This window comes from Parus major, chromosome 18, assembly GCF_001522545.3.
Source record: "Parus major isolate Abel chromosome 18, Parus_major1.1, whole genome shotgun sequence".
NCBI classification, from domain to species: Eukaryota; Metazoa; Chordata; class Aves; order Passeriformes; family Paridae; genus Parus; species Parus major.
Genome location: NC_031786.1, coordinates 6,001,690 through 6,026,193, shown reverse-complemented (window position 1 = coordinate 6,026,193; position 24,504 = coordinate 6,001,690). Strand labels below are relative to the sequence as shown.

Genomic DNA, 24,504 nt, shown 5'->3' with positions numbered 1-24,504 from the left:
GAGTGCCCTGATTCAGTCTCCAGACAGCTTAATTTAGAGAGGATCTTGAAATCTGATTATATGTGCTGGAATTATGAGGTCTAAACAGTTGGCAGAAAAAGCTTCCTTTTAATTAGATTGGGGACCACAGTCCATGCAGCCATTGAGGGTTTTTGTAACAGCACTGCTGAGATGAGTGCTCAGAGAATTAAACTGCATCCCATGTGTAGAATTTAACTATTTGGAACCCTGCTGCCTCCAGTGGAAAAATCCCTACCTGTCTTGCTCATTCCAGGCATCCAGCAGGAGCCCTGGCCTGGCCAGAAGTGCTGTTGACCTGAATCTATAAACTATAAGCCTGGTGCTCCCCAACCTATGCAACACTCACCTGGATTTTGGCAGGAAGAGCTGCATGGGGGAAACATTGCTTTAGATGCTGGGTCATTTTCCTGAACATTTCTAGATAGGCAGTAAGGATCTTTTAAAGAATGGGATGAGTTAGACATCGAAAGCAAAGCTTAAAGGTGTTTGAAGGAAGCTTTGAAAACATGCACCCTCCTAAAGCAGAGGCAGCTCGCCCTTCCTTTTATCTGATACTTGTGCTGCTTCTCTCTCCTGTGTGATATTCAGGAAACCACAATCTTATCAGGTTATAGAAAAATGGAAGTTTCCTGCTGTGATTGTTTCCCCACAGCACTGCTCCTGGCAGCAGTAATCCCAGGTGTGAGAAGAGGGAGCGATTCTGGAGACCAGTGTAGGATGTCTCAGTGGAGTCTGTAACACAGATATTCTCTGAAACTTCATTTTAGTACTCACAAAGCCCTTAAGGATATGAAAAACTTCTGCTTGATGGATTTTTTTTAAAGGAAATTTTAAAATGAATTATTTTAAGTAATTTTAAAGGAAATTCTAAATAATTCACAGACCATGGCAGAGGTGAGTTTTCCTCTTGAGGCACAAACCACCCAACCTCCCAGCCTTCCCCCAGCCCCAAGGCTTCCCCTTTCCTGCCTGCAGTGCTCCCATAGTGCCACCCACTACTGCTGCAGCAGGCAGGAATTATTCCCAAGTACTTGAAAATAATTAGTGGCTGTTCTTAAAAGACCTAATTAAAATTAAAACGATGTTAGCAACATAAACATCCAGTTCAGACAAATTGCTGTGAAAACTGTTGTATTGAAAAATTTCAGCTCCTTTCAATAGCACATCAGCCTCTTTGCTACATCATAGGGATGCACAGCCATCCTACATGCCTGTAATTGGTCCTGGAGTGGGGCCTTAAGAGTGTTATTCCCATACAGCCATACCACCAATTTTAGCACAAACAGAAATGACAGCAAGGAATGGATATGTACTAAAAAACTTCCACCTCCAGCTCAGAGCTACAGCTGCATCACCCAGGTGACATGAGGGCTGCTTGTTCCCATTCCTATAGTCTGTCAGCTTCCTGACAGCTTGTACCTCACAACCCTGGTGGACAGTACTTTGAGGCAAGGAGTGGTAACAAGTTTAGGTTAACGTGCACAAATAATGAGAGTTACAGGCTGACTGAGAGACATGCACAACAAAGATGGTTTGAACAATAGCTCTGCTCTGTGGAGTGGACCAGCAAACCAATGCTGACTGGTTCAAAGCAGTTTCATCAGAACACAATTCCATAGGAATTCTGGCTGCGTAGATGGTGGAAGGAGATGCTGATGAAGCAAGTGCCCATCCAAGACAATCAGTGCTGCGAGTTGTGCTGTAGCATGTTCTGCAGGGTTTTGTGGTTCTGCAGAGCAGCCACCACGTCCTCGTAGAGGGTGTTCACGCTGACGCACAGAGGTTGATGCTGCAGCTCCGTCAGCTTGCAGGCAGCCAGAGTACAGAGGATGCAGAACAGCACAAAGAGCAGGACTCTCAGCACTGACCGCGACCACGAGGGCTTGTGCCGGGGGGGCTGAGGGGGACGGGAGCTGGAGGCTGGCTCTGCAGTGAGAACATGAACAGGACAGAATGTGAGGAATTAATCAACTGTAACAGGCTATGCTCACAAAAAAACTGTTCAGGTAAGATACTTAATCCTCTGCTGCAGTTGGCTTTTGTTGTGAATTTTCATCACTTAGCTCTGATAAATAAGTAGATGTGCAGGATTTAACTGCTTAGGATGAAAAGTTTCATGGGCAGCAGTGAAGAGGGTGTAAAGCACCTCTGTGTTGCACAAGATCTGATGATACAAATGTAGTTCAGCAGACTTAAGAAAAAATTACTGAAAGGAAGTTCTCATTAGGAACAGCTGGAGAACTTCCTGACTTGTAGCTTCACAGTTCATGGGAACACAGGCAAAGGGGAAAAGGGCACAGCAGCAGAGTTTATCGGAACTCCTAGAAGTTCCCCCCTACCCTCTCCCATGGTCTCCCTGGGATACATGAAAGCAATTCTGGCAGCATCACAATCTGATGACAATGAAACCTGACACAATCCCACCCAAAATGGACACTACTTACTTCGGGTGTGCACCGTTTCCTTTTTAGTTTTCTTTTCCATCTCCTGTTTTGCAGCTTTCTGAGCATCATACTCTCGCCTTCTGCGCTCCTTTTCCTCTGCCTTCTCTCGCTTCCGCAGTTCTCTCTCCTGAGCCTCCTTTGCTCGCTGTTCTGCTTCACGCTTCTTCTCCATTTCTGGAGGATAACAGCAAGTATTTCCCTTTTATGTAAAGGATTGTCACTGCCATTTTTCTTATTACCTTATTGTCCCAACTGGAATGAGGAAACCAATTAAACAACTATCCTCTATTTTATCATTTTATATAGTATTACATACCTTACATTTTGCTGTGCTTTTCTTTCATGTTTTTATAGGTAACCTGTAGCACATGCCATCTAGAGATTTAACTATTTCTCAGGCCAAGAAATCACATACTTACCCCGCCCCCCACTATTGCTCTCCCTCCAGCCCTCTTACCCTGTTACTCCCTCAGTACTTTGGGTTTGGGTGGCTACAAGTATGTCCTAGATAGCAATTTGTTAGATGGTGATCAGAATGTTTGGGTATGTTAGAGAGACCAAGAGCAGTCCTCAGCAGACAGCACATGGGGGCTCCTTGTGTTTACCTCTCTCTGCCTGGAGTTTCCGCTGCCGCTGTCGATCTTGCTCAGACTGGATTGCTTTCATGTGCTGCAGTACCTTAAAGGGCCAAGAAAACAACCTGAGGGCTATGCAGAAACCTTGTGGCACAGTCAGCTCAGAACAGAACTGAGTGTGGGCTGAGGACAGGCAGCTGGAGCTGACCCCAAACCCTCACCTACCCCTACAGCTCTGAAAAGAACTCACAACTTATTTAAGTCCCTGTTGCTAAAAACCAGATCTTCCCATTAAAAATAAACGTGGAAAACTGGTGCTCAGTGACACAGAGCATCACAGAACATTTCTATTTGTTTGCCAGAACTTCTTCAGAGGTTTTTTGTACTATCACTACAGGCATAGATTATTATGTCTGATTATGCCTCTACTTTCTTGGCAACCAGCATTTAATCCTCTCTTAACTCCACTAATGGAGAAGCATCCTCCTGAGCCAGGTGTTTGCTCTCCAGAGGCACAGCAGCAGTGGAGTCAGTGCAGTGGAGTCAGTGCAGTAGATCTGCCCCTCACTCCCTGAAGAAACTTCAGGCTCCTGCAGCAGCTGCCCAGCTTGCTAAGCAAGCAGAGGAGTAATCAATGGAAAAGCCATGAAAAGAAAAACAAAAATAGAATTAAAGCAGGCTCCTTACCTTGACAGCAGCCTGCTTACACTGCTTCTCATCCAGACAATCTCCTGCCACTTTAGCCAGGACAGGATCCAGGGGATTGTCCTTCAGATCCAGCCACTTCAGGTTCTGCGAAAAGGCACAGCAAAGGGGAGGCTGTAAGAGCACAGTCTTGGAATTATTTAAGTGATCTTTACAGAAGCAAAGAACTGCTTTTCACATGAATTAAACAGGTACAGAAGATGAGCAGAGATGTTTTCAATAGATTGAGAGGATTTTCACTGAGCTGCGGTGCAGAGCCAGCTGAATTTTGGAATGGGTAGTCAGCAGGATGGATGTTTTACCAGAGAAATCAACTTGAGCAGAATCACAAGACCCTGGGCTGCATCCCAAAGCTTTACATAACTGCCCAGCAAACAGTTTTACCTTGAGCTGTGCAAAGCTGACTGGCAGGGTGACCAAGCGGTTGTTCAGAAGATCCAGGTGCTGCAGATTGACCAGACGGCCAAAATCCAAAGGCAGCTGTTGCAACCGATTTTTACTCAAATCCAGTTTCACCAGATGCATCAAACTGCAGAAGTCTGACTAAAACCCAAACAAAGAAAATCCAGAGAAAGCTGGTCAGCACCCTTATGGAAGAACCTCAGCCAGAAGTACATGGAGACAGCCTGCACCTCACATCAGGCACAAATCCTTGACTTACTACAGGACTGTGATGGAGGAAAATCGCTCTCCTCCTTTGCCTTGGAAGATGGAGGTGAGACACAGTGAGACAGATAAGACAGAGAAGGTTATGGATGACAACACAATGGGAACAAACCGAGTCTCCACTGCTGATGAAACTCCTCTGTATTCACCTGGGGAAGCTTTGGAAGGAATGTACTGCAATCTTCACACAGTTCAACCCTGTATTCTCTCCTGCCTCAGCCAAATCCACTGCCAGCAATGTCCTGTCACTGACAACGGAGTCATTCAGCCACCCCAGGGCAGGGAAAGTGCCAGTTCCACAGTGAGCCTCTACTGAAGCACCAGCTATCTTTCCAAGTATTTCCCAGCAAACTCATCCCCACGGACTCATCCCGCTCTCTAGCACCTTACCGGCAAGGAAATGAGGTTGTTACAGGACAAATCCAAGATAGTAGCTTTCGGAAGAGCGGCCTGAAAGACAAATAAGGCACTGAATGAACACAGATGTTCACCCGAGCCCCTCTGACACCTGCTAGTTCTGCTTCGGCCTCTGCGGTTTCTCCCGCGTCAGTCTGTCCATCCCCCGCGGCTGCTCCGCGGTCACGTCACCTCCGGATCCATCTCTGGGTCCAAAAAGGTTCTTATACAGGGACAGCAGTGACCAGCAGCTGCCGGGCCCGCGGGACACAGAACCTCACTGCTGTAAATACCTGCAGGCCAGGACACAAGCCCCCAGCACATCGGCTCCCCTACGCTGCCCCTTCCCCGGAACCGATGCCCACCCCCGCCGGGGGACCTGCGGCCGGAGACTCACCAGCTCCCGCACCGGCACCTCGTTCAGGTCGCAGAGGCTCAGGTCCAGCTCGTTCCCGTCCAGCTTGTCCTTCAGGCTGAGCCCCTTCCCGCTACCCCGCGACATGGCTCCGTCGGCGGCCGCCCACCGGGGATGCGGCTCGGTACAGGGATGCGGCTCGGTACCGGGAGGCGGCTCGGTTCTGTTAGGAACGGCTCGGTTCTGTTCGGAGCGGTTCGGTTCTGTTCGGAGCGGCTCGGTACAGGGATGCGGCTCGGTACCGGGAGGCGGCTCGGTTCTGTTAGGAACGGCTCGGTTCTGTTCGGAGCGGTTCGGTTCTGTTCGGAGCGGCTCGGTACAGGGATGCGGTTCGGTTCTGTTCCGAGCGGCCCGGCCCGTCCCGTCCCGTCCCGGCGCGCTGCGGCCCGCACCGCCACCCACTTCCGCGGCCACGTCCGCGCGGGCCCCGCCAGCCGCCGGCCCGGGGCCGAGCGCGCCCGCTGCCGGCCCGGAGCGGGGCCGCACCGCCACCGGCACCGCAAAAAAACTACAGTCTTCAGAAAGGATGTTATCTGATGTTTGATCTCTGCGTACTTTCAAACAAGCAACAAGAAAGGAGATTTAATCCCCGAAGCAGAGAGCAGCCAATAATCTTTAAGCACTGTCTTAGATGAATTACTTGCTGGTAGAATTGTTAAGGTTTAAGGCTTGATCCAATGATCTCAGACTTAGTGGGAGGTTAGCAAAGCTTGGGAAGAAAGATGTACTGATAGTGGATACAAGGAATGCAGGATCTGTGGGCTGCAAGGACATTAGGCAGAATCTCCAAGATAAGGAAGAAACTAATAAAGCTGGCTCAGCAATTGGGTTGAATCAGCTCCAAGTAGGTGAAAGGTAATTCTGTCAGGGGCAGATTGTGACCACCTACTCATGGCCACAGACCCAAGAAACCCACCAAGCCAAAGGAAGGGAAAAACCAAGCCTATAGACTAATTAGCATAGGAAGCAAAAGAATCATTAACCAATGAAAGATAGAATACTAAATAATATGAGAACTAGGTAACTTGTAGCCAATGGACATTAATGCCTTTGTTTGCTAAAATATGTAAATAGTCAAAAGTTTTGACAGTCGTCACACTGGCTTTGTGGATTTGCTATCCAGTGCAGAACTGTAAATAAATACCTTGACTCTGGGTGTGGGTTGGCCTCTTGCACACTGGGTGGGAGAACCAATTTTGGGACACACTAGCACAGTTCAGGGCATCCCTGCCACTGTCCCACCAGCCCTGGGCTCCTGGCCAGGCTGGCAGGAGTTTAGATCTGGGCTACAGGAAACAGCCCTACAGAAGGAAGGAGAACTCCCAGCCAAGACCCATGGGCAGGGGAGGTTTGCAACTAGTCACGTCACCTGCCACACACCACCACACAGAAAACCAACCAGCTTATGGCCAATAATCCTAGAATAACAGAAACCCAGGGATGTATGCCTTGTTTTGCAATATCTGATACAGCCGCTTATGTCTGTCCACACTCTTCCTAATCTGAGGGGTGAATTCCCCCTCAGCTGGGCTGTTACATTACCCCACAATGTCTCTTCACAGGAGGAACGCTAAATGGATATTCCTGCTTTGTTCCCAAGGCTCCAGTCCCACAGGAACAGAGCACTCTCCTAATCCTCTGTAAAGAAAGTCAGTGAAAGAGATAGGAACTTGGGGCAGAGCCAAATTAGTGTTACCTGGTAATGGGATTACAGCAAGGAATTCACAATGCCATGTATTTCCTGACCTCTGTGCTATTTGTGATGTCTGGGACATTGCACTGCAGCACATCTACCCTGTGGATGGATTAGCTTGCTTTTTAAGCTGCCAGTGGATTTCTTCCAACACCCAGAAACCAGCATTAGCTCAGTTCTGAGGTAACTGAGGCCACAGGAGTCTCTCCCAAAACAGCACGCAAGGATTTGCCTCACAGAAACTACACTAAAATCTGCCTGAGGTTGAGGTACTCCTGCCTAGGAGATTATGTGTCACTAGTGGACATGAAATAGAAGTGCAGATTCAATCACAGCAGCAGAGGTTTCATCCTAAGAAGGCAGAAGCCTTTATTTGGGGTTTTAAAGCCCTTTTTATAAAGTGTTCCGGTACGGGTTTAACATGATTGGTAGAGGGAACAACACCTCTGTGGTCCCATTGGTGGAATAAGAGAAAACACTCAGAACATCTATACAACATTGTTTTGAGAACCAAAAACCTATTTACAAAAACAGTCCTTGAGAGAAACATGTTCTCAGGAAACTTTCCTTTGGGAACAGATCAGCCACTATCAAGCTGATAACTCTCTCAGGCTCAGAAAATCATGTCCACAATTATGGAAGTTTTTCAGAGCATGTTATTGTTCTTCCAAATGCGAGCAGAAATTACAGAGCCCTCATCTGAGAAGAGTGAGGTCTGCTTATCCAAGAATCTCCCCCCATCCCTCAGCTTTTCACAACAATGTTTGTTGTTGGAGGAAAGGGTCAGAGAAGAGCTGCTCCAGGGGGTGGTGGGGAAGCCTCTCATTGCCAGGTCTCCAAGGGAGGCAGCTGATTATTGATCCCCTCATTACCCTGAGCCAGTGAGGGATTCATGTGATGTGCTGTGCTGTTCCCTTCCATGGCTGGGAGGCACCAACTACAGTCCTGCTCTGGAGAGCAAAACCCAGACAGGCTCTGGAGGGGTCTGAGCAAGACCCCCTGCATCTCTGGGAAAGGTCTTTGGCCATGCAGCACTACAGAGACTGAAATCTGTGTTTACAAACAAATCCAAGGGTCTTTGGCTCCTAGCAAAAAACAAACAAGGGTGCAGATGGATTACAAAACTTACTACTTATTTGTGATCAACAGTTTTTAAAATCTTGATTAGAAAGGAATGATACCTAATGCAATGGTGTATGAAATGGTACTGCTTCAGGGGTCCTTTGCTTTGCTCTCAAACAAATATACCCAAATATCAGAGTGACATTAATTTCTGCATAATTCTTGGTTTAATTTTTTCTTTAACCAGGATTCACCCTCTAGGCTAATGATCATAATGTGGGAAGATCAAGCCAAAAGTCATCTTTATTTTTATTTATTACAGGTTTGCATCAATTTTTTTCCCTGTGGTTACACGATACTGAGAGCTCTGACGCTCCATCAGCACAGAGTTGTTCTGGCCAAATGGTGGAAGGACAACTTTTGGCCACAGATGTCACACAGCTTTACATCCCCTGTGGGAATCCAGAAATTCACCTCACTGCTGAGTTCAGTGGGACTGACTAGAAGAAGTATCTGTGCATGTAGGCTAGAAAGATTTTGAAACTCCACCAGACAGACAAAGCATAGCACAAGGTACATCTGTGCACTCTGCTAAGGGCTGCAAGAACATTAGCAAGAAGGGAGTAGGAAATGCTGAGGGAACTGGGATGAACATAGTCGATCTAATTGCGATGTAATGATCCTTACTGGGCCTGAGCTGGTCATGCCACTCCCAGACTCCTGGAAGATCTCTGTGACCCCTATGCAGCCAAGGCCAATTTTTCACATTTCAAGGAAAAAAATTCTCAGGGGGTTTCTCTGAGCCTCCAGTCCCTCTCAGGGACCGGGCAGGGCGGGCGCTTTCTCTGTTTCTCTGTTTCTCAGTTTCTCGGTTCCGTTCGCCCGGTGCGGAGGGTCCCGGGGAGCCGGGGCGGAGCGGGGCTGGGCGTGCCGGGGAGCGCAGCGCCCCCGACGGCCGAGCCGCGGAACGGGACAGAACGGGACGGGACAGAACGGCCCCAGACGAGTCCCGCCGGCTGTTCGGCTGCTGCTGCTGCTGCTGCTGAAGGAATGGCCACGGCCCGCCTGGCTGCACTGCCCCGCCACGGGCTTCAGCTCCTGCGGCGGGCGGGAGAGCGGCGGGGAGCCCCGCCGGGCAGGTAGGGATGCGCTGGGGAACCGGAGGTGCGGGCTGTAGGGGTGCAGGGCTGTGGGGCTATAGGGGATGGGTAGCTGTAGGGGGCTATAAGGGATAGGAATTGTCGGGGACAGGGGGCTGTAGGGGGCAGAGGGCTCTGGGGTTGGGGAGCTGCAGGGCACAGAGGCTGCAGAGGATGGAGACCATGTGTGATGGGGGACAGGGGCTGTAGGGCAGCTGTAGAGCGCTGTGAGTGTCCAGCTAGGCCAGTAGCTGCATGCATGGAGGGCATATTCGTGTCAGTGTGTAACCCTTGGCTCCCCCTAAAACCCCTCCAAAGTGTCAGAAGGCAGGCTATACCCCCTGGATCTGCTTAGCCCCAGCTTGGGAGGGGGCCAGGGATGAACCTTGCACAGCAGGCGAACGGGAGTGAATGCATAGCAAGGGTTGAACTTTGTGCAGCAGCTCCATCCAGATTGCAGTGCTGCGTTCCGGAGCTGCAGGATCAAGTCCGGAGAAGCTACAGATACCAGGAACCGGCATGGGACACCAACGAGACTCCTCAGGAAACCATTTATCAGCAGAGGAACAAACTCAGATCCAGGGACAGAGAGCCCCAAACAGAGGCAGGGACAGAACCAGGAGTTCAAGGTCAGGGACCACTGAGGACACAACAAAGGAGAAACCCCAGGGGCTCAAACCAAATCAGAATTGCCTGGGCTGACACCCCACGAGGGGTCTGGGGTGGAATTTCTTCACGGGCTCACAGAGCACATCCCCTGAGGCAGAGGTTGGAATTCCCTCTTGAAGGGTTTAAAGCCACACCTCTCACTTTAACAATGTTTATCTGAAACTAAATCTTTGCCTCCCTGGGCGGGGCTCACCTCACGTTGCAGCAATGTGAAGTGTTTCAAATGGCTTCAGTGCTCTGACTTTTCCCTGTCCAGCTGTGGTCCTGCAGCCTCCTGCGTGCTGGGTGATGCGGCAGGTCCAGGACACCAAGAAGCTCTGGGGCTTGGGAAGTCAGGCCAGTTCTTTGTCTTGTTTTTCTTCAGTGCTGCCTCTTGGAGCACGTTTATGTGAAAAAACAGCAACGGGAAGTGCTTGGCTCCGGGAAAGGCTCTGAAGTATTAGCTGATATTCAGAGTAATAATCACTGGGATGAATGGCTTCCAGTGAGCAATTCCAAGAACCAAGCGGGACATTGTTTTTTGGGTTTTTTTCCCACAGACGGGGTTCAGGTGGTTTTTTTTTCAACTGTTTGACATTAGGTGTGAGGTGGTTGAAGCCACTTCATCATAGATGTGTGAAGATTGCCTTCTCAGAACCTGTTCTTAAGAAATAGGATCAGAAGGGAAGTGTGACAGAGTTCACTGCAGTTCACACCAGCCCAGAACTGAAACTGAGGAACAGGAACACAAAGTCCTTGGAGAAAGAGAGCATGTATTTAGAGATTAAACTCTAGTATTGTTATAAAAAATGTTTATTAAATTCTGCTCCTAGGCTTGTTTATCCTTTTGGCAGGGAGAGTGCAGAGGGCAGAGAGGTACAGTGGAAAGCAAAACCAGAAAGTTGCTGCAGGAGTCTGAAACCCTGGGAACTTGATCTCTCCTTAAACACTAATAATAATAATAATAATAATAATAATAATAATAATAATAATGAAAGTAGTAAGTATCTGGTTAATTCTTTAGTCAAGAGATTAAAGTGGAAAAGAGGACAGAGTATAGTTAATTTTTACCACTTTAATTGCAGTCATACTACAGAAAAGACCCAAAAGCTCTTGCTTTGGGAGAGAAGCTCCTGGTAGATGCCCATGAGCAAAGGAACTGGCAGAGCCTGTGAACCTCTCCAAGTATGAACTCTGTATTTGGGACAGTTCCCAAACTCTGGGAAGGCAGGGTATTTCCTGCAGGTGCAGAGGTGATGATACCACAGGGCAGGTCAGTGTCCTTCACACTGCAAAGGGGACAGGAAGTCCTTGTTTTCTCTTTCATCTCTTTTGATAATTTCTGTAGAGACTAGTAAAGAGTTAGAAGTGAAAACAGAGCTGGTTATCATATGTCAACAACTCCAGACTGTCAATTGGGGCTCTTCAGAGAAGAATACAAACAGCTCCTAGGATTGGTCCAGAGTGCTTCCTTCAATCTGGTAATTTCTGCTTCCTCCCAACAAGCAGGAGAGCTCTGGGATTGCTGGGATTTGGCTGCTCTCCTGCCTTTTACAGGAAAGAGGAGGAGGAGGATGCATTTTCCCCATATCTCTGATGTCTCTCTGTTGAGCTGTACTGCTGAACTCAAGGGTTCCAAAGTTTTGCAGGAGCAGCCTGTGGATGAAGCTGGCTCATTTGCAGGCTGTCTTGCACTTGGCATGTGCTCTCCAAAAGTCGTGGTTTACAGTCTGTGCTGACACCCAAGAGCAAGCAGAATTTTATTTGCTCTCCTTTGGCTGAGTCAGGGAAATGAGAGCTGGTGTAATATCAGACCACTGGTCTTGTTTTATCACCAGCAGCACCAGATGCTTTGTAGGAAGAGGTGAAGGGTGAATTACTTGTTTTTTCTGTAACAAAGGCCAATACAGAGATTATTTATAAATCCTTTGGACCCTTTCTTTCTAGAGGTCTCTTAATACATTCTCTCAGACCAGATCCATACACGTGCTGCTGGCTGCAGGCAGGAGGGAGACCAGCCTTATGTGATTTCCAGCATGATGCTGCTGATTAGGAACATATCTTGTGTCTGCCTCCTTCACTCCACTCCTGACCCCCTGTCTCGGTTTTGGAACACTCCCAGTGCTTCCAACAGGCTGCTTGCTATGTTTTATCTCACACCTTTCACTTCTGCCACTGTTGAAGTGATACAAAATGCTGAAGCACATGTGAATGTCAGACCAGAATTTGAGGAGCTAAGACTTGATGGCAGCTGAGAATTTTTCTTTAATGCATTTGAAGAAATTTTGTGAGTTAGTGCTTTGAGAGGAGTCAGTGACTCTGGGTTATGAGCATGAGATATCTTATTCTTCTTAACCTCTAATTTCAGTGCTGCTGAAGCTTTCATTTGAAAATGTGAATGCTTGGGAGCTCTGAGTACAAGCTATGTTCACAGTGTGAAATTCAGCAGTATTTTCTCAGTATTTTCAAGCACATGGCTTTGTAATGATATCTTTTACTGCTCTTTGATGCACTTTCATTCTCATGCTTGGGGGTAGGGAGGAAACCAAGCCACAAAACCTTCAGCTTTGTGCCTTCTTGCATTTAGTGTAAAAGTCAGGTTCTGAAAAGTCAGTGAACCCCTTTGGCAATTCAGGTCTTGAAAATATTGACACAGTAAGCCCAGAGAGCCTGATCTTTGTATGTGTAATGCTTTGCCAAGACATGACAGCGTAAGATATTCCCCTTTTCACTGGCAATGCAGCGTTGTGCAAGTACCTGTTTGAAGGCCAGCTGCGGAGAGCAGGAGACTGTTTCAGCTGGACACTTTGGATGCTGATTGAATTTTCTCAATCTGAATTTTGTAGTATTTCTTCCCCTCTCCAGTCTCTTTTTGTGATGGTCTTTTGCTGTTTATTTTTCCCAGTGCTGAGCCTCCTTGGCTCCCAGTGCCCCCTGAGATGGTGCTGGAGGGAAGAGCTCTTGTGCAACCAGATCAACAGCTGCTCCCTGCCTGCTCCAGCCCTTCGTGGGCAGGGATTTTAGGGATGGGTTCTGCTGACACTGGAGATTATTTGGCTTGAGGGAGATGTGAGTGTGACTGGCCCCATTAAGCGTTTTAACAAACAGCCTGAGGGTTCCTCCTTGCCCTCACCCTGGTGAGCTGTGACAGGGGACAGGGACTTCTCCAGTCACCTTTTCAAGTGGCTGTGGGTGGCTGCACTGGCTTTTACTGCTCTCCCTGGGGCATTCATCCTTCCCTTGCTTTAGGGAGAGTTTTTTCTACCTTTTATTTTATAGAGCCTGTGTTTATAAAAGCCTTTCTTCAGAGCTTTCTTTCATGTCCTCGTTTATCTACATGCTTTGCTCAAGAGTTTTCTAGCAATAAAAGGTAATTCAGTTTAGCACTTGTCCTCCCTCCTCCTCAAGCAGCCTTACAGCCTTGATGTGAGTTGCCCAAGAGCTCGGTGAGGAGGAATGTCTGAACAGAGCCCGTGGGAGTTCACACAACCCTCCCTCTGCCGAAAAGCAGTGGGGGGAAAAGGGTCAGGTCATGTCTCTTGGAGCAGTTCTCCCCCTACGGTAAAATCTAGTTTTTTGTTCTCTGGACACTGCCTTTCACTCCATGTAGGTGGTAACTCCATGCTCAGGCTTGGTTCTTGTGGGCAGGAAAACAAATCTTTTGTGGCAGTAACACCAAGTCTTTGCAGAATATTGATCCTGTAGTAGATGGGTGTTTAGGCTGAGCTATTTTTTCTCTTTAAGGCAGAGATTTCCCCGTTATACACTGAATTGTACTGTGCTGTATGCCCCACAAGTGTCCCTTAGCCCTGTCCCTCCTGGGTTGTCTCCTGGAGGAGCTGAAGTCGTGGAGGAAGGCAGAGAGGGAATGAGGAGGGACAGAGAAGATGGGGAGCTGCCTGGGTGGTGGGAGGTGGCTGCTGGAGAACAGAGAGGCTTGTAGGAGGTGGAGAGAAAAACCAGGCTAGGAACTGCAGCACTCAGATGGTCAGGAGCTGTGGTATGAGGGAAGATTGCTGCATTTCCACCGATGATCAAACCTCAGGGAAAGCCTTAATGATTTTTAAATTATTTTCCCTATTTCTCTGACCATGTCTTCTCATTGATGCTTCTTTTGGCTCATTGGCCTCCCCTTTGGCCTCCAGCACAACATCTCAGTGCTTCTACCCTGCCTGGTTTGCACTTCTCAATCCCATCCCTGCTTTTCTCCTCCCCACTTGTCCCAGATTTGCAGGGGGCCATCTCCTCCCTGCTGTGGTATTGCCTCTGCACTTCTCCCCCCTCATCTCTCTGGTAGCTCCTGGTTTTATTGATGTTCTTTCAGTCCCATAAACTCTTTGCATTCCAGCTGTCAGAGATAGAACATGTACAGTTGCTTGCTGCTGTAAACAGACCATTCCTTTGCAGACACCTCAGCTTCTCTGAACTCTTCTAAACATTTTTCATTCTGCAGGATTAGACTCTGCTGATTGTTTTGGAGACTGACCTCTTTAATTCTCTCGTTCTCATTTGTTTGCTCTTTTCAGATAGTTGGGAGAATTTATCTACAAAGACGTTTGGTTGTGTTATTTCATTGCTATTTATACTTTTTAATGTTTCAGAAGGACCAAACCCAGTCCCTCTCTCAGTGAACTGCAGAGCCCATATTGTGTCCAGCCATGCTGACATGTCTGTGTAGTTTTCAGTGCAGGTGGATGATGGTAGGACCATGCTGTGCCAGTTCTGCAGGGCTGGTGCAGGATGGAGGCTCTGCCTGTTTTGCTTGCTGGTACATGCAGCACATAAATGTGTGTGCCCTGGGGGTACCAAGGTTGTCCATGTGCCCCAAGCCACTGCATAAGCTTTCCAAGTCCTCTTGGAAATCAGGAAATCTTCCTGATTCTGACCCACTGAAAGAGCTGTCTGTGGTTCCCACTGGTGGAGTAATGTGCATCAGGTATTCCCAATGTCATCAGCAGGCTGATAATTCCTCCAGATGGGGAGAACTGTATTGACAGGTTATATTAAATAGCCTCTTCTTTTCTTTCCCAGTGCCCTGCACACAAGGATGCCCTTCTTGTCCCCCAAGGTGACCAACAGCTACATCCAGGGACCCACAGACACTCCCCTTCTTGACAAAACCATGGGCCAGTGCCTGGAGCAGACGGTGGAGCGCTTTCCTGACCGCGAGGCCGTGGTCTTCTGCTGGGATGGGGTTCGGAAGACATTTGCTCAGCTCAAAGAGGAGGTGAGTGCCTTGTTCACCCCTCAGGTGAGTGGACAGAAGCAGGTATGATGGAGAATTGGGAAACAGTTTCATTGCTCAGCTCAGGGCTGAGATGAGTTGTATGTGGACCTTTATCCTGGTGCAGAGGGAGCAGCATGTTTCCAGCACACACCGATGGGTGTGCTGCCTTCATCCTCCTCAGAGCCTTGAGATGAAAGGGAGGAAGTGGCATATGCAAAATGCTAATATCCCATAATGAACATTCATACTTAAAAATTATCACACTTATCTGATGGGTTATGATCTGAGTCATGGTGTTTTTATCTGCTGGAGTAGACTCCACCTTCTGGATTAGTCACTCTGGTTATCAGAGGTACTGAGTGTGGGCAAGATCTTTATCCAAGCATGAAGGCAATGAAGAAAAGTCAAGGACTAGGGCTCAATATCATATTCACAGATGTGTGTGGGTGTGTGCATATACATATATATGTTTCTCTGTTTTTGGAATGGAGGGACTAACTACCTGGAAAGTTTCTAATAAATGTGTTATATGATCTTTGATAGGAAATTACTGTTTGGTGGGGTTTTAGGCTTACTATGGTTTGGTCACATTGATTCACATAAACAAGATTAGCTTTGTTCACCCTGATTTTAAGAAGTAGGCTGTAATTCAGAACTAAATGAAATTGTTCTTTAAATTCCTATCTCCTACAAGGCAGATTTTATAAATTTGAGAACTTAACAAAACTATAAAAGCCTTCCTGAATGTCTCAGAGTACTTATACATACATTTGTGTACCTGAAACACACTTACCATCCTGCAAAATAAGGTAGTTGTTAATGTAGCGGCTGAGTTAATGAATCAGAGAATCATTAATGTTAGAAAATGTTTCAAAGACTGAGTCCAGCCTTTGGCCAGACACAATGCTGTCAAGTAGGTCAGAGTGCTGAGTGCAACATCCAATTGTTTTTTTAATGCCTCCAGAGTTGGATCTGATCCAACAGTGTGGATGGGCCCAGCATATGGGGAAGGTTTGGTCCTAAGTGGAATTGATGAGGAACTTAGCAATAAATAGTCTTTGGGCAAGAAGCAACTTACAATAACATAATTGCCTATTTTGATTTCCTTCCTGCTTTGTTGTATTGTTCCAGATTTGTTATTTTTATGCCTACAGTCAACCTGATGAGCAGGGGCTGTTCTGTACTCCAGGCTCAGAAGCTGCTGCAGCCATGGGCTGATGGACTGTACTGGGTAGATACAGTCTGGTGCATCTCAGTTACAAAGATGATGCTTTTTCTCCAGAAAGAAGTGCCTGGAGACCAATATCCCCCACTGCATCCTGTGTGTGATGCTCTTGTTGTATTTTTCAGGTGGACCAAGCAGCAGCTGGACTTTTGGCCCTTGGTCTGAGGAAGGGAGACCGGCTGGGAATGTGGGGACCCAATAAATATGAGTGGGTTCTCATGCAGTTTGCAACTGCCCAGGCAGGAATTATCCTGGTAAGAAGTTTGCTGTGTCTAGGTTTTAGCAGTCTATTGGGAAAGGAAACAAAGAAGCAATAGGAAATACTGGAGAATAAAGTTTGTTTGTCCCTTTTTTCCATGCTCCCATGACCTGGCATGTCATCTATAGCTGAATCAAGTATTTAAGGCAGATCTGTGCAGCTCTCTGCATCTTTGTCCTCCACTCTGTAGGGAAGCAGGCTGCAGAGGGAGGAGCAGCAAAAAAGTATTTGCAACAGCTGTTAATGGGAGATGTGCTTTTCTCTACAGGACCATTTTTATATGGGACACTGCTGTGTCCAGGTTATCAGCTGGTTAGATCCATTTGAAATGTGTTGTTGCATGGAACAAAGTCACTTAAAAATCTAGTCCAGGCTGCATATCCCTAAAAGCCAATTTTCATTTGATAGCATGACCAAAACACACCATTTTTAGGCAGTGCACTGTTTGAGGTCTGTACACTGCCTTCTGCTGCATTTCCTCCATCCTGGTTCATTCCAGTGTCTGCAGGAGAGGGTGGAAGAGTGTGGCTCAGTAGGAACCTGTGGGTGAACTTAACTCCAGTGGCCACTCTGTGGAGAGCTGGGTAGAAGAAGGTGTTATCATGGTTGTCCATCAAGAAACCTGACTTGCACAAGAGTTTTGATCTAGTTTAGTGGATTGGATCAACTAAACCAACTGGATCAACTCCTGTGGGACAGGAGGTCTGGTTTCTGTTCCTGAAGCTCCGTCCTGACTATGTGACCTCACATAAATCTCTTTTCCAATTGTTTTTTTCCACACAAACACAGAATTCAGATATATTTTCTGTGAATGTGGATTCCCTGTGGTGTTAGTTCTGTGTTGGAGGAGAGGCTCTGAGTGTGGCTTAACCCTGGAGGAACTTTTCTGTTGGAATCTGTGCTAGGGGGAGGGTGTTCAGGGACAGAACGTGATCAAATTCTTGTTTCTGGCTCTTCAGGTATCTGTGAATCCAGCCTACCAGGCCTCTGAGCTGGAGTTTGTGCTCAGGCAGGTTCGTATGGCATCAGCTGTCTGTTGAAGGGGATTGCTGGGGATGTGGTGCAGATGAGCTGCTTAAGATTTGTGTGTATGGGAAGAGCTGGCTGGAGAGCAGGGCTGGTGCTGGATGTGTGGAAGGGATGAAGCTGCAATTCAGTGCCTGCATTTCTTGCTGTTCCCTGTGGCTGCCCCTCTGCTGTATCCTTCTCATCCCTCTCTCTCTGCTAACAGCTAGTTACTGCCAGTACTACCCCAAACCAACCACCTCTGTCAGCAATCATTTACCAGAGAATGAGAGAAAAAATGCAGGACTTGGTATCTCCTCTTTGCCCCTCCTGCTCAGGGCAAAAATCACCACCTGGGATCTCAGCCTTGAAAGCAGAACCTCAGAAAGGACCAGTCTACTTGATTTCTCCTTCTCAGGTCTCCTTCTCAAGTCTGAGGCCTTGGATTTAAGCTGATTTAAGTCCTAGGCATTGCCACTGTTTAACATCTCTCTGCTGTCTGATCCTGCCACCACGCCACCTTGAATACCTGCCTGGGTTTGGGTGTGTGATGTGCAGAGCACTGATCAATTTAAACTGCTCAGGGTCCCTTGCTCAAATAATGAGGAATTCAGGTTATTAAACATTTGATGGGTAAAAATTAAGATTAAGCAGCTAATTTTTTCACTGTGGTTTGTTCAGCTATAAAGGCTGATACTAGAAGAGAGGGAGCCACTTCTGAATGTTCCCAGCACCATCCAAGTTAGTTTCACCTAGAAAGTGGATAATGTTTAGCAAGTTCATTTTGTATCAGTAACTCTGTAATGAGTTGTTTGGCTGCAATTTGAATTCTTGTTTAATCCATTATTTAATCCCCTCAGCAGTCCTGCTGGTCACTCCTGTTCTCATGCACTGGTTGAACCCAGTGCTGCAGTGGAGCATCAACTCTTCCAGGGTGGGTGTCCTTGGGCTTCTCTCTCTACTGGAATGTGAAACTCAGTTCTTCCCTTTTTCCCCAGCAAGGCCTTGGTTTTCCTTTTCATCTCCTCTGATTTTCTCCTGTGATGTAATCTGGAATTTTGGAGTAAGAGCAGAAATGTGCTTCAGCTCCACTGGGAATTGCTCCTGTCTTGCCCTTCCAGATTTGCCAGCATTCCCAGCTTTATGATGCACCTTCGACACTGGGATCTCTGGAGTTCCTCACCAGAGGATTTGTTTGTGTTTGTTTATTTGCATAACAAAATTTCTGAAGACTTTAGGGCTTTTCCTGTTGGATCCCATCCATCTGTGCAGTCCAATTGGTATATATGGAAATATGTGTAGAATAACCATTTTTTGGAGTCATACTGTATTTCCAGGGCTTTGTAGAAGCAAACTGATGATGAGTTTTCATAGTTTACATTCTTTGAAGACATGTCTGCTGCCATTTAGGTTGAGACCAAGTGGAAGAAGCACAACCAGAGACTCTTATCTTGTACAGCATCACCCCTTCAATCAGCCCTCTTCTCCCCACATAGCATCTGTTTTTCAGAGCTGGTTCAATCAGAATTTAGTTTGAAGGAATTAGTAGTAAAAAGTTGCAGAGGCCCAAAACAGCCTCAGTCCCCTGGGTTCTGGCCAGCCTGTTCCAGAAAATAGAGCAAATGTTGATCTTCCTTTCTGACAAAGCCCAGAGGGTACTTAAAAATAATTTATTGGCATAGCCTTTCCTTATTTCCCAGACTCTGGGAAAATAATGAGAACAGCTGAGTAAATAATTTATGTAAATAGTTTATTGGACACAAATGCATATTTTGGAAGATGAAAACAGTTTGCAAATCTGGGGCAAATTCAGCAAATCTCTGCTGCTGAAAAAGAAAAACATGTTCTTGGAGTAATTAAGGTGCTTTGTTTTGGGATTATGTAAATGTAAGGGTTGAATGAAAAATGTTTTCATTTTCAAAATAGCTAGTGCTTTAAAAGAGGTGGAAAAATCTTAGATAAAGGAACACCTCAAAAATTCCACAAAAAATATCTTGGCTTGATCTTAGAGGCAGATTTTACAAATCCTTGTTTTTCCAAATTTCCTCAAAAATCCTCATTCCAGATCAACACAAATTAATTTAACTGTATTTATTTATTCATATTTTGGGACTGGGCTTTTTGTTAGAGATGAGACTCATAATCTGAAAAATCAGTTGTTTGCCTTGTGCTCACAATGAAGGGTGCTGATTCCAGGCAAGGAGGGAACCTTAGACTGCAGCTCTGCTTTTTTGATCAGCAAAAATCATCCTGAATCCAGCAGGATGATTCTCCAGGAGGAGAAAAGCACAGCTGGATCCAGGCTTGGGATGCTGGGTGTGCAGTGACAGCACTGCACAGCACTGCTTTTGGAGGGTTTTAGGAATGCACAGCTGTAATGGCTAATTTGCTTTAGTCATTGGAGCCTGTTCCTGTGTTGGTGGTGGCTGCTCTTTGTCATGTCCTGACCATCAACCCAACATGGCTTTTCATGAATTTCTGTCTCCCTTCACAGGTTGGCTGTAAGGCACTGGTGTTCCCCACTCAGTTTAAAACACAGAAATACTATGATATTCTAAAGCAGTCATGTCCTGAGCTAGAAAAATCCAGTCCAGGGGGAATAAAGAGCAAAAGGTGAGTTAGGAACATCTTGTGTCTTTGCACTGACGTGTCATGTCCTGCCTTGTGTCCCCTCAGCTGCACAACACAGGCTTTGCTGAAGAAGGACCCACAGGACATCTTTTCTGAAGAGAACAAGTTAGACTGGCCCAGAGGTTTGCCCTGACCAATGTGCACCTGTCTGGGCACTTTTCTCCTTGTCCTGTTATTGTTGATGATATTTTTCTCTCTGCCAGGCTACCTGACTTATCCATTGTTATCATGTGCGACTCTAAGCTGCCTGGCACCTTCCACATGCACGAAGTGATGCAGGCTGGGGACAGCAGCCATGTGAAGCAGCTCAGGGCTGTGCAGCAGTCCCTGTCCTGCAATGAGCCCATCAACATCCAGTTCACTTCAGTAGGTGCCCTGCCAGCTCCGTGCCCTGGGGTTGGTTCCTCACTGGGGACACGGGGACAGATGTGTGCAATGCCACACATGACATTTTCTTCCTATTTCCCTCTGAGACCAAGCTTCAAGCTTCTGCAGTAGGATGGAGAAACTGTTCTAGCATTTCCTCTTCTTCCTTTTCTTTTTATTCTACCCTTTGTCAAGGGCTGATGGAGACAGTGCCAGGTGAATTCTGTTCAGCTGAAATTGGGCAATTTTTTGGGATTCAGGTGCTGTTAAAGAAGTAAAAACAGTCTCCCAGGTCTGATAGGAGAAAAAGGTGCAAGATCACCCCAGAGACTGCCTGGGGAATCACCCTTGAGTTGATCCTCAGAAAAGGTGGTGTTATTGCATAATTCCCTGTGTCTTCCAGGGGACAACGGGAAGTCCCAAAGGAGCCACCCTGTCCCACAGGAACATTGTGAATAATGCCTACCTGGTTGGTCTGAGGCTGGGCATCACAGACCAGGTGGGTTTGGTGGGAACAGAGAGAACACCTGTGGAGAATGCTGGTGTTCACTTGGTGGAAGGGCAGGATGTTTTGCTGCAAATGACATTGAGGGATATTAATGCATAACATTTTGCATTTCAGTGGAGTTCATTGATTTTTCAGTTTCATGTGAAGCTTTTTTTTTTAGGCAAAAAAGGTTATCTTTTTGTGAAATTAATCACTTTTTGTTTTGGTGAATACTCATTTCAGATAATTACAAGACTCTGGATGTTAGCTTTGTATTCTGTTGAATGAGGTTTTAATTTGATTTACATAACTTCATTTCATGTCATGTTTACAGTCTTATATCTTTTATCACGGTATAAATCTTTTTTGTGATTTCTTTTAAAAATTGTTAAAGACAAATATTTTCTTTTGAAGTTCTGAAGTACTAATTCCTGCTGTATCCAGAGAATAGATGAGTTGTTTCAGTCAGACTCCAGAGCCTTTGGTGATTCATAAAAAACAAAGTAAAATGAATAGCATGTGCCAAGTCCTGCATATTTCATGCCTCTCACAGCATTCCTGTTCATCTCTTGTGGCACATAATGCATAACCAATACCAGACCAAGGAGTCTAGCAAAGAAGAGACATTGCAAAATTATAGGATGAAATACTGACATAAAAAACTTCCCAAGCTAATTTTTATTAGAGACAGGATGTGCCAGTTGTGTTCTCACCTGACAGGAACACAGCAGAAGGTCAGATTTCCAGCTGAGTGGATCAGGAAAAATGTCTCTGCTCAGATCTTTACTCTTCAGCAGGGAGATGGGCTGGACACACACTGGGAGGTCTCCTCACCTCACTGTTGTCTGGTTGATCCCAGGAGAGTCGCTGTGGGCTCCCTGCACCTCTCTACCACTGCCTGGCATCAGTGGGAGGCTGCATGGTGATGGCTCTGCATGGCACCTCCTGCATCTTCCCATCGCCCAGCTTCGAGGGCAAGGCTGCGCTGGAGGCCGTGGCTCGAGAGAAGTGAGACTTTGTTTTGCTGAGGAGCAGTTCTTGGCCTTGTGGCTCTGCTCCTTCCCTTGCCCCACCTGCCAGGACCTTGCTTGTGCTCTTCCTTCCCACAATGGGAGAGGCAGATTTGCTGCTGCACTCACAGGCACTTCAGGAGCCAAAGTCTGCCTTTTCAGCTGTGCTTGGGCGTGTGTCACCCTTCTCCTGAAATTAAGGGATGCTTCCTGCAACCATAGGCCTTTGGTTGGGAAGCACAGTGGTGTCTTAGTTTGCTGTGGCTGCTGTGTTTTCACATCTGAACACCTGCTGTCCTTTTCCAAGTCCAGCTCTGCTGCTGGGACAGTTGTGTTTCCATATTGTTCCTCAAGTATAGCTTGGGAAACAAAAGAGCTGCTGCTGTGTCTGCATCACACGTGTTCATATGTCTCTTTGTTTTTTTCTGTGTTTCTGTGTGTGCTGACAAACAGCACATCTGCTGTGCCTGCCTCTGTGCTGCTGTTCTGCAGGGTGGGATGGGAATTGGGATGGGATGGGAATTGGGATGGGATGAGAATTGGGATGGGATGAGAATTGGGATGGGATGGGAACTGGAATGGGATGGGAACTGGGATGGGATGGGAATTGGGATGGGAATTGGGATGGGATGGGATGGGATGGGATGGGATGAGCTGGGTGCTGAGCTGGTGCTGCCCCCAGTTTCCACCTCTGCAGCTTTGTCATTTTTTCCCTTCTTCCTCGAGATGCTCCTTCATCCTTGGCACACCCACCATGTACATAGATATGCTCTCCCAGCCAGACTTTGACTCCTATGACCTGTCAACTCTCCGGGGAGGTAAGTCCCAGAACTCAAATGGAAAAATCCTGAGAACCAGGATATTCCTTCCCTGCTGAGATGCTATATTTAATTTTGTGAGCAAATGTCTCTTCTGGTGGGAAAAATTTAGTTGCACGAACCTTGTGTTTTCCCTGTTAATTTGATGCTACATTTCCTTTCCTTGGGGAATCCTTCCATCATTATTTATTTTAGGACTCCTTCATCTGAAGGCAGTCTAGGGAAGGACCTTTCTATTTTAGCTGCAAGGGGAGGTGTCAGGAATAGTCTGATTTTCCTCAATTCTTGTCTCTCCAACCACCACCATGTGGCAGCAGATGCTTTCTGTGTCTCAGTCTAGTCCCTAAAGCAGAGCCAAGCTCAGATTTCTTTCTCAGACCTGAAGTTTCCTGCCTGTTTCTGAAGTCATTCATCCCAGTGCTGGAGGATGTGATACCATGTGCTGAAGCTTCCTCTCTTGTCACAGCCCACCTTGGAAATAGTTGGGCAGACCACCAGTCCTTTTGAGGCAATAATAGTATGGAGAGAAGGTGGTGCTGGAGCATAAGGAAATATTTTAGCAGGTTACCTAATCATCTCTGCAAAATGGTCCTGTCTCATCCTGCTCTCCATCAAAGCCCACAGATTGCTCTTTTGCTCTGTCATCCTAGGTTGGAACAGGTGGCAGTGGAATCTCTCCTAAAAGGGCTGCTCTGTGCAAGGCAAGAGGAAAGGTTTTTGGTTTTATGGTGATGATCAATGAGTGTTTTTGTCCCACTATAAAACTGTGCCTTTTTCTGCTCTGAACCTTTCAATTTTTGGAGATCTGCAGGTTGGACTAGTTTTGTGTTACAGAGTTTATTTTCCTGTTGAGAAAGGCAAATTGGCCTTGCTGCAGCCTTTGCTTCTAGAACAACTAGGTCCTGCATAAAAAGATTCAGGAAATATTTTGACAGGAACCAATGTATCCCACAGGTTTTGTCAGCATAAAATTTGGGAGTGCAGAGCAATTTGAGGGACTGCTTTCAGGAATAAACAGCTGGTTTCCAAGGTCCTTTCCTTTTTCTTCCAGGAATTATTGCGGGTTCTCCTGTTCCCCCTGAGATCATGAAGACAATTATCACCAAGATGCACATGCCAGAGCTTGTGGTGAGTTGTGGTTGCTGTGACCAGAGCTTCAGGGGATGTTTGTCATGGTGAGATGCTGCATTTGGGTGTCTCTGGACCACACTGACAGGGGTACCTGTGGTCCTGGAGCTGCTGGGATCAGGCTGAAGAGGGAAGGCTCAGAGGAGCTGGAAGACAGAAGTGGGTGTTCTGCCTAGCTGCTGCTGAGGTGTCTGGGGAGGAAGCTTTGAAAGAAGACAAGGCATCACATTCAATGTCATTAAGTGAAATTCTGCTGCTCATTTCAAAACTTTCACTGACATTCAGTTGTACACACTGCCAGGATTATGATGGCAGAGGCAATGCTGGTTCATGTTCCTGTGGGTGGGTGCTTGTGCTCCTCTTGCTGTGGAGCTGTCGAGTTTCTTTCCCCATCCTGGATTTCCTGTGAATGTGTTTTTTATTGTGTGGTTTTTATCGTGTCTCAGTCGTGGGAATGGTGCCATCCACATGTGCAGCACCAAATGCTGCATTGCCAGGAGGGAAGTATGTGCTGGGTCGTGTGTCCTGCTGCTCCACCACATCTCCCACCAGCCTGGGCCTGTGCAGGAGCCACCAGCATGTGC

The 24,504-nt window shown here is 46.9% G+C and overlaps 2 protein-coding genes across 5 annotated transcripts in view; one reads left to right on the top strand and one right to left on the bottom strand.

Moving 5' to 3' along the window:
- Window positions 1–767: 767 nt before the first annotated feature.
- On the bottom strand, window positions 768–5,626 carry LRRC59 (leucine rich repeat containing 59). The gene is made up of 7 exons (XM_015645659.3): window positions 5,205–5,626; window positions 4,802–4,861; window positions 4,130–4,288; window positions 3,728–3,832; window positions 3,071–3,143; window positions 2,466–2,639; window positions 768–1,947 (listed from the first exon to the last, which is right to left on the bottom strand). The coding sequence occupies exons 1-7, from the start codon at window positions 5,307–5,309 to the stop codon at window positions 1,703–1,705; spliced, it is 921 nt and encodes a 306-aa protein (XP_015501145.1). The 5' UTR covers window positions 5,310–5,626; the 3' UTR covers window positions 768–1,702.
- Window positions 5,627–8,938: 3,312 nt separating this feature from the next.
- ACSF2 (acyl-CoA synthetase family member 2) overlaps window positions 8,939–24,504 on the top strand; it is a 35,896-nt gene continuing 20,330 nt past the window's right edge. The window contains exons 1-10 of one of the 4 annotated variants that reach the window (XM_033518592.1): window positions 8,939–9,116; window positions 14,796–14,991; window positions 16,342–16,470; window positions 17,435–17,488; window positions 19,975–20,093; window positions 20,315–20,477; window positions 20,881–20,976; window positions 21,824–21,972; window positions 22,701–22,792; window positions 23,844–23,920. In XM_033518592.1, the coding sequence (XP_033374483.1) occupies window positions 9,028–9,116; window positions 14,796–14,991; window positions 16,342–16,470; window positions 17,435–17,488; window positions 19,975–20,093; window positions 20,315–20,477; window positions 20,881–20,976; window positions 21,824–21,972; window positions 22,701–22,792; window positions 23,844–23,920 (1,164 nt within the window). In that variant the 5' untranslated portion in view covers window positions 8,939–9,027. The remainder of the gene's footprint in view (window positions 9,117–14,795; window positions 14,992–16,341; window positions 16,471–17,434; window positions 17,489–19,974; window positions 20,094–20,314; window positions 20,478–20,880; window positions 20,977–21,823; window positions 21,973–22,700; window positions 22,793–23,843; window positions 23,921–24,504) is intronic. The other 3 variants (XM_033518590.1, XM_015645652.3, XM_015645653.3) reach the window with 3 other exon arrangements.

Excerpts from the sequence above, each read along its gene's own strand:
- LRRC59 (XM_015645659.3), bottom strand. The coding sequence starts at position 5,309 with ATGTCGCGGGGTAGCGGGAAGGGGCTCAGCCTGAAGGACAAGCTGGAC. Across the intron at positions 4,862-5,204 it reads AGGTGCCGGTGCGGGAGCTG|GCCGCTCTTCCGAAAGCTAC; the intron begins GTGAGTCTCCGG and ends TTTGTCTTTCAG. Across the intron at positions 1,948-2,465 it reads GGAAACGGTGCACACCCGAA|AGCCAGCCTCCAGCTCCCGT; the intron begins GTAAGTAGTGTC and ends TTCTCACTGCAG.